The sequence below is a fragment of the Rhipicephalus microplus genome, chromosome 6, assembly GCF_043290135.1.
Source record: "Rhipicephalus microplus isolate Deutch F79 chromosome 6, USDA_Rmic, whole genome shotgun sequence".
Lineage (NCBI taxonomy): Eukaryota > Metazoa > Arthropoda > Arachnida > Ixodida > Ixodidae > Rhipicephalus > Rhipicephalus microplus.
In genome coordinates this window covers 140,538,283-140,555,385 of record NC_134705.1, presented here as the reverse complement: position 1 = coordinate 140,555,385, position 17,103 = coordinate 140,538,283, and the positions used below count along the sequence as shown (strand labels likewise).

The following is a 17,103-nucleotide window of genomic DNA, read 5'->3' as shown; positions in this document are numbered from 1 at the left end:
CACAATAACCTCAGAATCTTTGAGCTCTCTTCCACGTCACGAAAACGTGGGGAGGGTGCTAACACGATGCTGCTTGTTATTTATCTAAATTATTTTTCCCTAGACAAATCATTTGTGCGGAGTCTCTCTAATATAATGAAGGACATTTGTCATTTTCTTCCCCAGCGAATGCTTTGTGCCACGTCTTCAGATTCGAAACGGAGTTGAGCAGGTCAATCCCACCATGAATTGAGACATCTTCATGTCGTAAAACCCCGTGTCAAAAAGACATATTCATTATGGAAAAAAATCATTTCTATGTTTGAACTAAGCGTCAGTGTGCTTAGCGACACAGCAACCCAGCTAAGAAACAAGTGTAGCGTCACACGCACAAAATGATCGTTGTAGAATTGAGCGAAGTTCCATTTGGTGCATGTATATTGTAGAATAAGTAATATGTAGACGTTGTCTTTCTCTTCTTGCTGTTAACACTCTTATCTTATGACAAAAAGATATCTTCGAATAATTAATACGACAAGGAATTTAGCGCCAAGTAGAGAGACATTGCAGTAGAACCTGTACAGCGTGTTCTACAGTACTTTTTATCGCTTGCATTCCTGCACTGGATGAATGAATGCCCTCCCTTAGGAGTTATATTTAGCGCTACTGTACACTTTTACCAAAGTCCTTGAACACATGGGACACTAGGAATTCATGCTGCCGCAGCATGACATTCCGTGGCACAGGGTTTCAGAGAACGTGAACTTTCTTACAGCGCAACACCAGAAAAAATACAGGACAGGGAAGGAGTAAAACAGAAAGAAAAGACGGCGCTGACTCACAACTGTTGTTTATTGGAAAAAACGGGGTGAAAAATATTGGCAATATATATAGGTCCCGTGGTGTAGGCTGCCGGGACCTATATATATTGCCAATATTTTTCACCCCGTTTTTTCCAATAAACAACAGTTGTGAGTCAGCGCCGTCTTTTCTTTCTGTTCTACTCCTTCCCTGTCCTGTATTTTTTCTGGTGTTGCGCTGTAAGAAAGTTCACGATGAATCCTAACCAACTGGCCCGACTTACCATCTTACTTTCAGAGAACGTCCGATACTGTGAGAATAATTAAACTATCTTTCATTGAGTGAAGTTAACGTGCTCTTTCCTCAGCAGCCCTAGGGACAGCCCATCGAAGTACGCTAGGGATTCTAAGCGCAGCCGCGGTTCGCGACGCACGTGTCGTGATTGTGATGAAGTCCAGGAGGAACGTCATCAAAAATTTTGACACACTACCGCTGCCGTTCTCCTCATTTATCTACAACAATGAACAGGCAGAGATCCTGCTACCTCACAGATCGTAACTACGATCACAATACGATCACATTGTGATATGCTATGGGGAACTGTAGACCTAAAACGTCACAACAGCGCGGAATTTTTCGTGGTGCCCCGGGCTCAACAAACGACTCGCAGTTGACGTTCTCCTTCGATGATGCTGTGAGAACTTTCAGACTTCAATAGCTTCGAAGAGAAACCAGTGCGCATGCACTGCTGCACTTGCAGTAGTTCAATACTTGGTGGAATCAAAAATACTACAAAAATTACTAAGTTAGAAAAAAAAATGTGTTCAAGTTTTTGCTAACCGGCATAAATTGCTACAATATTCTGCTGTTTTGATTTTGGCAGACAATTCTATGTGAAAACCAAACTGTTGCAGATACAGGGCCGCACTTAATAGACCGCCCCGAAAAGACGTGGTCACCTTTGGCAACACTTTAGTGAACTTTGAAGTTTTGTATGAACATCTGAATCCGTGATCACTTGTTTTTTTTTTTTTTCAACTACTGTCTTGCGTGTACAGAATTTCGTATTGAACAACTTAGACCCAGTTCGTGAAAGTTGTACTTTGTGCCTTTGTAAAGCCTTGTGTATGTTTTGTAACATATGATGATGGCTGTTGTGCAAGAGTATTGGAGTAGCCAGCGCCGCGCATTGGCACCGAGATTTCTTATATAAATTTAATTTTAAAAGGAATGGTGGGCGCCAAAGTGGTGTCACCACGAGTGTGCCTGCGGCGCTTTCGCTCAGTTGAAGTCGAGGCACGTTCGATGTATATAGCGACATTCTTGAGCAATGGCAGAAATACCTCTATGTTAAGGTATTTCAGGTTGGTATTAAAGAACTGTGTCGATTGTGTGCCATGGGTGGTCACTGTCAGACAGAAAGAAGAAAAAATTGTGTTGCTCTCAATTTTGCGCGTTGGTTATGCAAGGCTGAGTTTATTTGAAACCGCTTCGTCGGGAACGGTGGATTCTTGGCGGCTAAATTTCGAGTGAAGTGTTTAAAGTGAGAAATATCTCTAAAAGTGCACAAATATATAGTACGTGTTGGTTTAGTCAAGTCGGTGATGGTGTGCAGTCGGGTGGAATTATAAACGATTTCCTTATGAACGAAACGTAACCTGAAATTCTCAACTGCTGGGCCAAGAATCAAAACTCCAACTGCAGTAAATAATCGATGTTTCTCAAACGCGCCAATACAGGTCGAAGGCAGTGAAGGCGAGTCCATGCGAATTGTCTCGTGGAGGCATTGATAATGCACACGCAACCACGCACAGCTGCAGTTCTTCGTCACAAGCAACGCTTTATACCGTGTCGGGTGAAATTTTTACTCCTACTGTGGCAGTGTAAAACTTATGTTGAATCTGTATTCTTTATGACTGTGCTTTGCAAGGACACACGCCTGCATGAATGGCACTGTTGCCATTAAAGCTGGCCGATAAATGTACAAACGCACAAAAATATAGTCTAATGAACTATTCATTGTTATTTTTACAGAATAACCATTATCAGTTATAATCTATTCTCTATACAGCGTTTGCGAAAGCCGTCGGCTGCATAAACTCTGTCGGCAAAGAGCTGAACTCATGCTGGACGACCTTCCGAGAAAGCGTTCGGAGAGCTGTACTCAAGGCACGCACTAATGAAGTAATCTTCTACACGTGCTGGTGAGTACAATATGCAATGGATGTTACGGTGTTGATGTACTAATTGTAACGAACCATACGCAGCGGCCCCTTCACAAAAGTTGCGAGACATTACATTTTTTTTAAAGTGGAGGACCGGCAAAGATGTGGAGAACAGAACACAGAGGTGACAACAAATCCGTACCCTGTCACTCACCCTCGTTTCTGCTCTGGTATATCTGTCCAGCAATTAAATTTCGCGCTTAACGCACTCTCTCACATCCTCCATTTATTTTTTGCTTGCTTCCCGTAGAGTAAGTATGGAAGACTAGTATATTCATATATAGTGTAATAGCACAAGGGAAGCAATGAAACTATAGTACTTTGTGTGGAAATTTCTAGAGGGAGGAGGTATAAAAATCAAAATTGCAACACAATTGTTGAGCCCCAAACGCCTTCCGCAAGGGCCATCACTTATGTAAAGCACATTTCGTAATACAACGAGAAATGATGCTGTCCGAATAAATTTTCTGACAAATAAGACCCACACGACATGTGCGAAATTCTGAAGGATCTCAAGTGACCAAAAAATTTCTTTCTCAGAAGTATTCTAGCGCTACACTGTTTTTAAGGAAAAAAAAAACAGCGCAGTTGCTGAAGTATGTTTGAGCTGATCGTTAAAATGGCTGGTGTCCTTGGTGAGGAATGGCCCAAATATGGGCATCCCGTTCATCTGCTTTTTGTGTGCTCTACTGACCACGAAAAAAAAAGTGCGCTTTTATGAAACCTTCTAATCTAATTCTGCGGAACATCTAAGCAATGATCAGTTAGGCAGGAAAATCACCAGTAAAGGTTACAGAGTAGCTAACGAGGATCTTTGTTCTGCTGTGTTTACAATGTGCTCACAACTTCATATATCAATTCCGTTTTGATTATTTTCGAACTTAAATGTCTGATTACCTTCCGGGTGACACAATAAGCATAAAGACCGGATGTGCTCACATTTTGCCGATTAATGTGTGCATCACGAAAAAAAAAAGAAAACCAGCCAGACCTGCGCTGAACGCGCACCACTGTCACAGCGAAAACTGCAAGAGCGGCCTTCCTAGAAACCCCTTTTTTCAAGCCTTCTGGGAGCAACTACAAAAAGCACAATTGCATGATATTCACAATGCCGTAAATCATCATTAATTTCGTGCAGTGAAGCGGCGTCCACTACGCCATACTTCGTCATTATGCGGGTAAGTATCACGCCCATTACACACTTGCAAGGCATACTGTGTACTTCGATGATGCTGTGGCTGAGGACGATGAAGAATTACGCCTTTACAGCGAAAGCTGTTATGACATCATGACTCGGCGCTGTAGTTGTTCGCCGCCGCCACCGCCGCCGCCGGTGTCCGTAACCACATCGGGCGAATTAAAAAAAATAACCTTGCACCAATGATACAGTGAGGCTCAAACCCGGGTCCGCTGGGTGCCAGCCCGGTATTCTACTACTCAGCCATGCCGGTGCTTGGGACTTGTTGGCAAACTTGCCAAGGCGGGCTTAATGTCGGGAAAGCAATCGCGTTATTACGACTTATAAAGCGTTTTATAACAGCGAAAGAACAAGCAGTCATCGCACAATGTGAATAGCGTAACGATTAAGTCATCCAATGCTCAAACCCGTTACAAAAGCTTGCTTTTGTTCAGCCACATACACTGTGCCACATACACACACTTTAGGCATAACTCTTCATCGTCGTCAGCCACTGCATAAACAAATGGCACGAAATTTCACGGAATAGTTTAGCGATTACCACGCTTTTAGAAGAATGACGAAAAATAGCATAGCAGTTGGAGACATACTACCCTACAAATTTTATTATTATTGCCATAGCGGGCATCAAGCAAGTGTGCTTGCAGCAGCTACCTAATGTGTTTTTAAAAAAGGTTCTGGAAGGCCACTTTTCTAGCTTTCCCTGTGACTGTGCTGCGCCTTCCGCGCAGGCCTGGCGTTTTTTAACGGGTTGGAGCACTCAATGACGCACTGGTTACGCAATTCGCACTGCGTGACGCCAGGTTGTTTCTTTGCTGTTCTGAAACGCAATATTACACATGTTGTGGTCACAACTGGTCCTTGTGATCTCTTAACTACTTTAGTTCTAAAGAAAAATCAATACACTGAATTTGGTGGTTTTATATATGTGGTGGTTGTGCCGGGTTTTTTAATAAACAAAAAAAAAGATGGGAGGAGTACGAAGACCGCTTGCGCTGGGTTAGACGAGGTTGGCCGAAATTCTTTGAGATACGCTAGTTTTCACCCTGTGCTAGATGCAGTCTAGAATAATTTCTCACAGGCACATTATTATTCTTTTCCTGACACTAAGCTTGGGAGTTGCCTTTTATGGCATATAAAAGAGGCGTGCTCGGAAAAAGCACTAAATAAACAAACAGAAGACACCCTTAGGCATCCACGTCCTAGTTCTAAGTGCTTCAAAAATAAAAAAAAGTCCGAAGCAATGCTTAGCGGCTATGATGTTCGGCTGCTGACCCGGATGTCTCAAATTTGATCCCGGCTATGGTGGTCACATTTGCACGCAGACGCAATGCTAGATGCCAGTGCACATTCGGTGTCAGTGCAGCTTAAAAAACACCACCTGGTCCAATTTTCTCGAGCCATTCTGTACAGAACGCCTCCTAACCATGTCATGGTTTTTGCACGAAACTTCCGATATTATCAGTATTATAGTTTCACATATATTTTGGTAGGCTTATAAACTTACATGTGCGAGGATATGCGCCTACACCCACGTCATTTAACATTGTTCACATACCCATTAAGTAGAAGGAAATGCTCGGATACGTTTAACAGTATGTTTATGTTCTGTACTTTCAGACACAAAATTTCGAAGAAACTTTCCTTGTTTTCCAGTATGTTTGAAATGCGTAATAACTGTATTGTGACGTGCCGTTGTGGCCGTCGGATGTACTGGGTTCCGAGGCGCCCTAAGAAGGACGTCCACACTCTTTTAAGGTCAGGAAGGCACTGCCAGACCCCTCTTTTTTATTTTACGTTCCTCGAGCGCCCGCGAGCTTGGCGCCAATCTACTTTGTTTTCCTCGCGCAAAGGCGCGCATCGAGCGTCGTCTGCTATCGCTCGTCACATGTATTGTGCGTGTATTGTGTCAGATGTGGGTCTTCTTTGAAAATTTTCTCCCGGTAACCTTTTGACGAACTCCGAAAGAGCCTACACATTGTAATGTAGTGTATGTTTGCATGTATATTACCTCACTCATGAAACTTGCTCTATTCATTACTGGTTCTCTTGCGCATGCACATGCAGCTCATTCCAAGAATTGACGAGTTGTGCCAAGAAGCCGCTGACACCATGCGAAAGCAGCGGCGGACAGCGCATCGCCCTCGACTGGATGGTTGGAGTGTTCAGAGAGTCGTTGAGTCTACTGTGCGGCGACTACGAAGAAGGATCCCAAGCTTGCAAGGCACTACCCAAACTGCCTGATCTGAGCGCCAACGATCGCAAGATTGAGAACTTAATTGAGCTTTTGGCGGAAGTGGCCATTGCTGTCGGCCACAAAAAGTAGCTGGTTGTTGCAACGTAAGCAACCGTCACCTTGAAGTTCCCTATACCTGCGCAAAGTGAACTTTTTGCCCACATAAATGGTACACGATACGTATACGAGTGTCAAAAAGAATAAACGTCATGCTCAGAGACGAAATCACACTGACGGAACATTTTTTTTTGTTGACATCTAATCGTGCACATGTTTTTACGTCATTTCTGTGAGGGAAATATGCCACTGAAATATTGATGGACTTCGGCACAAAACACTTTCATGTTAAAAAAAAAACTGTTTATAGCCTTAGATGCCGATAGAATGCAATACAAAGAGAACTAAGAAAACAAGTGGTAACAATCCTAATAAGATTTCAAGAGTTCTTTGGTATAAAATCGCCGGGAGGAACGGATAAGGAACGCCAAGATATCCCTTAAATAAACTCCTATTCTATTAGAACTCGCAACGGTATGGGTGGTGCTAGCTTATCTTATTCTAGCATAAGTTTATCGCATGTAAGTTAGAAATAGGTCTACAAGAACCTTCAAATCGCTTATCCAAGAAAGCCACGTGAGGCAAAGCGACCCCGTGGTTCAGATTTCGTAATTAAGGTCAACGCAGGAGAACGGCATAACAATTTGTGCAATCTTCGCAGCATATATTGTGTGTGATACAATCTGTGGTAAAGTGGTAAAGTGGCACTGATACAACGGAAACGTTAAAAAAATTGAGAAAACAAAAACAATTGGGTAAGCGCACAGACGTCTGCTTTTCCTCGCTTGTTTAGTCGAGTTTGCTCGAGCGCTGTCATATTGTTTCACGAAAAAAAAAACAGAAAAGAATGCACACATTTCCTCGGCTGTCCTCTCGTGCACTCTGGCAGAAATATTAAATTATATCTCTGCTAAAGGTTTTATTCAGGTAGCTTAGTGATACAAGTACCACATTTTAAGAGTGGAGTTCAGTCAACAATTATTTCGGAAGGTAGTGTTGCAATAGCAGTATTTATTATCTAATGATGCGCGATACATGATTTAACGTATCCAAGATGCAGATACAGACAACCGTCTCGCCAGATGTGTCATGATACAGCTACAAGATACGCAACGGGTATTTAAGATAGTATCTAAGACACATGTTTCTTCGATATGTACAGCCCTGGCAGCCGCGCACTTTAACCTCTGTACCACCTTGACAGAACGTTGTTTAAATGGTATATAATTACAAAATTAAGAACAGTTTTCAAAGTCTAGTGCTATACACTATCGCTAAACAACCTGCTATGTAGCCTGCTAAATAACCCGTATTAAATAACCAATGAATAACTGAGCGTGACCAATACCGATGGCTGGATCAGTCGCTGTAGCTGTTCATTGAACATATGAAACCCAGCGATGAAAGCCGGAATGCTAAGTGAGGTGAGCACATTTCTTATTAATGAGGATAGAGCTAAACCGAACCACAGAGGACCGGCGAAGTTGGATATTGTTTGAATAGAATTCGTCCTAGAGGGGAGTTGAGCGCTTGCCTTACTGATGCGCAAGTGTAGCAAGAGTTTCCCTGAGTCTATTTCGGAGGCTGCAGTAATTGACGAGACATAGTTCACATGCGCTGAAGTACCTACCACCGATGAAAGCTTAGGCTTACCTGAAGCAACTGAGCCCTACACCGCGTTTCGTGAGACAATCATTACAGCTCCGCAATCATCAAGCACCACCGGAAGACAGCGGCGTTCAAAGGGCGAATGCTGCGCGAGAGAGTTTTGTGCAGCGAGGTACACGCCATAGAGAAGCGGGAGGCCGTCACACGTTCACAGCTCAAGCTGAAAACTCCGCCTCTCGCCTCTTCGAAGTTGGGTGCATCGCGACCCCACTAGCTGTCATACGTCCCTAGAAGCGAAACAATCATACCTTCGTCAAAGTGACCCATCGGCCGGAAGCGGCTCGCCAACACGTTTCTGCATCCCATGACAGTCCGCAGGATGATCACTGACTCCGTAAATTTTGCACCCTTCACTGCAGTGAACCGTGAGCTGACAGAACTATTTATTTAAAACCCATTCGGTTCCGCTTCCTTGGTCTGGGAACACCAATGCTTCGCGTGCAATTTGCGCGATGCTCCGGTGCACACAGGGCAAAATCTTCATTTCCTATGTAATTTCTTATCGTGATGGAGAAGTGTCATCAAGTGTCATCGTCCGTATGTAAACGTCTACGCGTACAATATCTAACAAACACAAATAGACGTTATATTTCAATGTGTAATGAACACTGAACTATTTTTCTGAAGGCATGTCTCACTTTCCATTATACGACTCACTTTATTTTTTGTCCCTTTCGCCAAAAAGACACAGGAGCAGCCAATAGAAGCTGCCTTCTGCCTTCCTGACGCGCCCACCACCCCATTGCAACGACTGAAAGCAGCACAGCGACAGTTATATACAAAAATAAAAATAGGCCTATTAGGAAGGAAAAGGTGTGAGGCTGCCTGGTCAGAACTTATCAGGCCACTATCGCATGTATTTCCATGGCAGCGTGTCCTGGAAACTTTTTAGCACCGCCAGTCCACGTTCATCATCGTAAAAATGATACAACACTTCGATACATAAGTTTGAATGAAAGGAGAGCAACAAGCACCAAAGAAACGTGATAATAATAATATTTCATGTGATATACCAATTTGCATACCACATGGATACACCAGGTTTTTTTATTAGCATGCATAGCCAATACAGCGGCGAAACTGAGAAGACGCATCTTCAAGCCCCTCTCGCTTGTGTTCATGAGAAAACGGTATGCGCGTTGGGGGCAAGCCACTTGGACAGACGAACCTGCCACCGCGTAAAAGGATGCTTTAAGGATGTGCCCCCTAGTACAGTACTGTTGTTTCTATAAAGAGACAGTCCATACTTCCGAAAAAAAAGTGCGGTAAAAATCAATTTATGGTACTATGATTCTAAACTCGAAACAAAAATGCAAAGCGCTGCATAACCTGCATGGTGATTAAAATTGTCCAAGTTTTTCTTCCAACTCACAAATAATGAAGCAAGCTTACTTTCAAAGTACTTTGACATCCATTTCTTTTACACTCGGCAAACGAGCATGGTTAATCTCAGGAACGTTCTCAATGCGAACCAGATCCGAAGTCTGTACTTTCCTGTCATTCCGATGGTATAGTATAGCATCGCGGCTGTAGTAGCCCTCATAGACACTAGCGCTTATTTGTCTCTAGATATTATAGTATGATACGCTAAGGCACCAATCCTGCAGAGGGAGTGAAAATTCAGAAGTGCGTATGGCCGACTCCTCCACTGCACAGCGTGCCCCCGCCGCAGTGGTCTAGTGGCTAAGGTACTCGGCTGCTGACCCGCAGGTCGCGGGATTGAATCCCGGCTGCGGCGGCTGCATTTCCAATGGAGGCAGAAATGTTGTAGGCCCGTGTACTCAAATTTGGGTGCACGTTAAAGAACCCCAGGGGGTCGATATTTTCATAGGCCTCCACTACGGCGTCTCTCATATATGTATACTTTATGGTGGTTTTGGGAGGTTAAGCCCCACATATCAATCCTCCGCACAGCGAGGTTCGCTGCCGACAGTCAAAAAAGCTACCATGCAGCTAGCTTCGATAAGGTGAGGGAAACATGGTTTTGCGCGTGTTCATAATCTGCCACTAATTTGAAACATTAAGGTCACGGTGTGCAAAAAACAAAGAACATAGTGAAGCCTAAATTTATAATGAGCTGCGCCTTTTTTGCTGCGTACCTGCGCCTTTATTATTGGAGAACTCAGGAGTGCAACGCCTCTGCAAGACACCCACATATGCTCGAAACGGACTATACTTGAAAGTTTGTGAGCTGTGTAGTGAGGGAGCGCTGGCGAAGGCCCACGTTGATGCCAAGTGGCGCATCTTCATCGCGACGACTAACGCCAATGCTGATGATGGAACTGTTTTGGTTGTTGTATTGTTAACATATACCTGGACAGAAGAAATCGTGAGTACCCCAACGATGTTATCAAGAAGTAGCTAATAATTACCGGCACTTAATGTCAGGTTCATCAAGGCGTCGCTTGTACCGCAGAGAAATGACATGTGCGCTTGCGAGTAATACAGTATTCAACGCCTGTGCTGTGTGCTCAGGTATACACTTCCATACTGTGCTTTGGCGACACGGGATCAAGAAGTTCGTTGCTTGAGCGGCGCAGACGTGCACACGTTCCACCGGCCTCTTTTCGACATCAGTGGCTTGTTGTAGTGTGCACTGAAGTAGTGTTATTAGCCGGTGTCGTCGCACTGGAAGCAGTCGGCAGCGGAGACACACCGTCAGCGCACTTGGAAGCTGCGCGACTCCGACAACGAACCGTCTCACCCCCTAGCACAAAACAAAACGTGGAGGTGGCAACTGCATCCACTGCGTGTAGGACGCCTGCCCGATGCCAGCGTGGACAGTGTTCTTCTCTCGTACTGACACGCCATCACCATGACTTCCAAGATTGCGAATATCGGAGACCAGGTTTTAGTATCGTCGTTGCCGATTCGTTTGCTACCAGAGCTAGTAAGTGTCACGCCGCGTTGCTTCCATTTATCGCTCACAAACGGCGGCACCACAACGCCCCATCCTGTCTCTCTAACAGAGAGCGCCATGCGCCAGAGAATGTGTGAGATATATAAGGCACGTTGGTGGCGCGGTGCGCAACTGTCTAGGTTGCTCATAACAAAAAGAAAACGTATTGATAGCTCAGTTTGTACATCGCCCGGTGCTAATTGTCGAGGACCGAGAGTCGTAGATTCCCTGTGGAGGAACTTACGTTTTTTATTTATTTACCGGCATCCAGTTTATCAACGTCGTATCCATGGCGAAAATACCTAAAGGAAGTCTTGATGTAGCTTGGCATAAAACACTTCCGTGGTAAAACATGAGGGATTCCTCTGTCATGAAATCGGTATAGCCCGAAACTGTGACGTGTCTTCGCAGAGGTAGTTGAGCAATTATAGTGCATTGTTTCTCCACAAGATCGAACCATCGATTGCTGCAGCAAAATAAAAAAAAATAGCAGGCCCCACATACAGAGCATAGATGGCATTCGAAGCATGCGGAAAGACGATGAAAGTGATGTAAGTCTTTTGTTCAACCAAACGTTACGATATGACGCTATACACGTGCACAACGATGTAATATTCTATGTAACACTGTCATGTGCACTAACTACATGTCTGTTAGCGATTTCCCCACCTTGGGGATTTAGAGGCTATGTAAGGTACTAGAATACTGACCCGCAGGTCGCGGGTCAGTATTCGCGGGATTGAACCCCGGCTGCGGCGGCTGCATTTCCGATAGAGGCGGAAATGTTGTAGGCCTGTGTGCTCAGATTTGGGGGCACGCTAAAGAACCCCAGGTGGTTGAAATTTCCGGAGTCTTCCACTACGGCGTTTCTCATATATGGTAGTTTTGGGACGTTAAACCCCACATATCAATTCATCAATCAATTTGTTAGCGATTTGCAACAATGCCAAAACGATGCAAAACATAAGCATTACCAACACGACAAGTTGTAAACAGAAATGGAGCCTCTGTGCTTGAGAGGATGGCATAGTTCTGGGTAGCGCTACGTAGACGAACTACAGTGAAACTGATGCTAACAGCACGTGACGCCTGTATTTTGGACTGTGTAGAGTTTTAGCATGATATATATTTGAGACATTCTGGGGAGAAGGACATACTGGCATAGAAATTGCTTGAAAAGGCCGGACCTTACTGTCAGTAGCAAATAATGCGTTTTTGCCTGTTTCAGTTACAGCGCCTTTCGCTCGTTTATGAAAAAGAAAACGCCACATTCGGTCCATTCATTCTTAACAGAACAGACACCGAAAACCGGCCGCCTAAATGCTTACAGGCCAAGTTCGTCCGCTAATTTTCGGTTTCACTTTTCTTATCATACGCGTGTCGGTTAGGAGCTGATGTTATTGCCGAAGTTAGTGTCATATATTTGAGGCCTCCTGTATACGAGAAAAAAAAATCGCGACCCCTCCCCCCCCCCCCCCCAAAAAAAAAACTTTTTTGTTTTAGCCGGGTGGTACTCTAAATTTCAAAAGTGCGAAGAGAATCCACAATATGCAGATACGCACAACTCTTCTCGTCAGTAAATGAAGCCTATGTATTGATAGTTCTGCATCTGATGGAAACAGCACAAGGCGTTGAAAGTACGTAATTGCGTAGATTTACACTGCTCATGGGAGCGCTTTCAATTCCGTAGTCAACCAAGTGCGCAGAATAGTCGTAGGTGAACGTGCGTGGCATATTTGAGCTCGTAAGCTTTAAAAATAAAATCTTAGGCCAATTATTTTTAGGAGCGAAGCTCTTTAAGGCTTGGGCTGAGCGCCCCGTCGTAATGGTATCCAGCCACCTCTCGTTAGTTTTTGAAACAGCTATCGAGGGTGGTACCTGTACAGTGTGAATTTTCATGAAAGGGAACACGGCGACGCGTGGCCAGCGCGCTCCAGCGGCTGATGGCAGCGCGTTCAAATGGGAGCGAGAGCGACCACCGTCTCTTTTCGCGTCATCTCGCGGTGAGCAAAACAACCATTCGTTGATGATAGAAAAATTGCAACTCATCCCCCTTCAAGGCGATTACCGGCTCTCGCGTAATTGCCTTGAAAGGGGAGGGGGTCACATTCTTGCTGCTGGTTTCATATCAGCAACGAATGGTTGTTTTGCTCGCTGCGAGATGGCGCGAAAAGAGACTGTGGTTGCTATAGCTTTCGCTTGAACACTAAAATACCAGCCGCCGGAGCGTGCAGGCCACGCGCTCCCGTGTTCCCTTTCATAAAAATTTACACTTCATAGAAAGAAATGTATGTACGCTGAAAAACACAAATATTACGATACTAGAGGGCATTACCTGTAGTATGATAAATAATAAAAATCGCAGCATATCCATAGAGTGATTGCTGATGAGTGGGACGAAGCATCCGTTATTCCGTCCATGCTTCCGCCTGTCCGTTAGTTATTGCATCCGTCCATCCATGCGTCCGTCCATCCGTGCATGAATCCATCCGTCCACTCCTGCATCCGTCCGTTCATGCGTCCGTCCCTGAGTTTGTTCATGCGCCCGTCTTTCCGTGCGTCCGTCCCTGCGTTCGTCTATGCGTCCATCCATCCATCCGTCCGTCCTCTCATGTGTCCATTTTTGCGTGCATCTGTGCGTCTATCCATCAGTCTGTTCGTGCTTCCGTCCCTACGTTCGTTCATGCGTCCGTTTGCCCGTTCATGCGTACATCCATTTATTCTGCGTCCTTGCGTCCATCCGTGCGTCCGTACATATATGCGTCAAACAGGCAGGCAAACAGACGACGGGCGGACGCGGCCAGCGGATGATTCACGGTTTGCCGATGAAAAGTATGATACGCGCAAGGCGGTGGCGGCTCGCGCTCGAAGACGGTACCCCGGTGTGTGAGCGCGCGAGAAAATAGGAATGACATCACACGTAGACATTGGCGATCGCGCGTTTATCGGCAGCACCGTACGCTAGGGGGCGCGATGTAGTAAAATAAAAGTCGTTTTGGCGCGCGCGCACGTTCAGAAGGTCGGCCAGGTCCCGGAAACTCTCACGTTACCGCGATTGCTGTAGAGGGCAATAAAGTCGACCGTGGCGAGTTTCGTCATTTCCGTCACGTCCTGCTGCGCAGCCTCCAGCGTGAAAATTCAACGCCGGCAAATCGCTCGAAGACTGCCTACGAAGACGGAATAATTTTGCACCGTGTGGGCGTGTTCGCCGGTGAGTGAAAATGCGCTGCTTTGCATCTGAACATGACCCTTTTATTTTGCACGCGCTACAATTTTTGTCCTTTCATAAGGCTTTTCGACTTGTACACCTAATGAGATTCACTTTTCTGAATGTTTGAGATTGTTTACTTCGTTGTCGCTTTCGCTGAAAATATTTTTACTGCTAAAAGTTGTAGCACAGATCACAGCATAAGTTCTACCTGTTTCTGCTCAAAATGAGTCTGCTGCAATAAATGCTGATAAATTCAATACATACTAGAGCCAAGTGAACCCTTGTACATATACGCATTTGTACATTTTTCGTAAGTTTGCCATGAAGCATATTACATTTGCATGAACCATATAGTCCATTCAATCGGGGAATTGCCTAGCTTTGTCCTCTGAAGAACGTCACTAAAACAAAATATAACGCCATCCACAAGACAAATTCACAAAACAGCAATGTTATGTCCACACTACCTTTCTTACATGCAGTGTTCCCATATACATTCTTTTTAGTCATGCGTCACAAATCCATTCACGCTTGTACCAGAGTAACCAGAACTGTTTTTTTTTCTTACAACCCAACCGCTGCCTCCAAGGAACTGCTCATATCAGTATACGCTTGCATGCCTCATCACTCTTAACCTACCTCAAGTCAGCGGAGAATGTGTCAATACTAAAATCAATCTCATGGGCCAAAATCCTCGCAAGGTATGGTTGAAGACATTTTATTTATTGAACATAATTTGTTCAACCATTTCTGTCTTACCCTGCTCATGAGTCTGTTTTTTTTTCTTCTCGGAAAACTAGACTAAAGAGAGAACATTGATTTCCCAGCTACCCTACATCCAGTCGCAAGAAGCTCTACAGTTGCCATAGTGGCAACCCCATGCGTCACCAATATGCCAGGCGGACATATGGAAACCTTATACCGAAATGCAGTGATGGCGTACGGTATGTTCAAGCTGCAGAAAATCGGGTGCACAGGTTGTTGTTTCTTATTTTATGAATTACTCAGTTTACTGGAAATGTGCAGTCTTCAAAATTCTTGGACACGGCATGTCATGGGGTGTACACACTGCACTTCACGCTACATGTCAAACTTTTCATAGAGTATCTCATATAACTAGGTAACAAATGGGCTTGTAGTAGTTCATATATAGCAGCACTTCTTTTTCACATTGTGCATAGATTGCTGTGAACGTAAAGACTGTTGCAAGGCAGTGGTAGACACAGCTATAGTAGTGTTGAAACAGTTACTGATACCACGTGCGTATTGGGGGTCACACTATCAAAGTACTAAAAAAACTGCCCAAGAACTTGTGCATTAATTAAGCAAGACATGTCCTGCAGAGGTAGCAATCGCGGAGCCAAATAATGGCAATAAAATACCTAGAAGAATAAGGAAGAATAATAATGGGTGGATCGCATTCGGCAAGCATTCTCAAATCATGAGTGATAATCTGTCACTAACCCTCAAAAGGAACGTATATAACAGCTGCGTCTTGCCCGTACTTACCTACGGAGGCTTACAAAGAGGGTTCAGCCTAAATTGAGGACGACACAGCAAGCGATGGAAAGGAAAATGAGAGGTGTAACGTTAAAACACAAGAAGAGAGCAGAGTGGGTCAGGGAACAAATTGGTGTTAAGGATATCGGAGCTTAAATCAAGAAGATTTTATTCAACGTGGTGTGCTTCTCGCCAATGCATTGTCAATTATCATATTGCGGCTCAAGCTAATCGTCCTGACACTGCACTTTTTGAGAGCATGTGTGGTGAGAAAGCCAATAGACAGCACTGTACCAAGTACAGTGCAAGAGGTGTCCAGTGTAAATATCGTTGTCTGACTGAACGAGCGAAGAAACAAAGTTGCACAATTTGATCAGGTAATTTTATTGAACAGATGAGTATCATTGTTTTTTTTTTGCACGTAATGTTCAACTCTGTGAGAGACAATGTTCCTTGTTTACATGTATACTGCTGCGTTCACGATTTGATTGATTGATTGATATGTGGGGTTTAACGTCCCAAAACCACCATATGATTATGAGAGACGCCGTAGTGGAAGGCTCCGGAAATTTAGACCACCTGGGGTTCTTTAACGTGCACCCAAATCTGAGTACATGGGCCTGCAACATTTCTGCCTCCATCGGAAATGCAGCCGCCCCAGCCGGGATTCGAACCCGCGCCTTGCGGGTCAGCAGCCGAGTACCTTAGCCACTAGACCACCACGGCGGGGCGCTGCGTTCACGATTGTCTATAAACAATGTAAGCTTACTTGCTTGGCGTGTTTTTGCCAGTTGAGGCATCTAGGTCACGTAGCGGCATAGCAGAAATATTTATAGTAAATTTTGGGTGCCATGTGCGCGAATACCACCCCGCAATAAGAGCGAATAAATGCCCATGAACCTGCGGGTGCGCACCGCGACCCTTCGCACCCGCTACCAAAGCAGCGCCATATTGCTTCAGCGCAATGATGATGATAGGCGTACCAGCGCCGTCTCTAGGTCGGATAAATTAGTTCACAACGCCACCGCTACTCTTATTTTCGTTGCATTGTCAAAGGTACAGTTTCCCTTCTCTAAATGGTAGTGTATAGGTGTTCTGTGGGTCGGCGGATGGACAAGGCTGCAGAGCGACATGCGCGCAAGGCGGCGGCGGATCGCGATCGAAGACGGAACCCTGATGTGCGAGCGGGCGAGGCAGAAGCGTGCCGTGACGCTGCGCGGTGGCGTCGACAAGATCTCGGCGTACGAGAACACGAGGCCGGAGCGGTGCCGGAGTGGTGCGGCAGCAGCGTGTGGACCTAGCTTCGCTCCATTCTCCATTGTTAACCCC

The 17,103-nt window shown here is 45.0% G+C and overlaps 1 protein-coding gene across 1 annotated transcript in view; it reads left to right on the top strand.

Moving 5' to 3' along the window:
• Positions 1-6,664, top strand: part of LOC119167299 (uncharacterized) — a 43,252-nt gene extending 36,588 nt beyond the window's left edge. The window contains exons 4-5 of the mRNA XM_037418759.2: positions 2,852-2,984; positions 6,271-6,664. Of these exons, the coding sequence (XP_037274656.2) occupies positions 2,852-2,984; positions 6,271-6,529 (392 nt within the window). The 3' untranslated portion in view covers positions 6,530-6,664. The remainder of the gene's footprint in view (positions 1-2,851; positions 2,985-6,270) is intronic.
• The last annotated feature ends 10,439 nt before the right edge of the window (positions 6,665-17,103 follow it).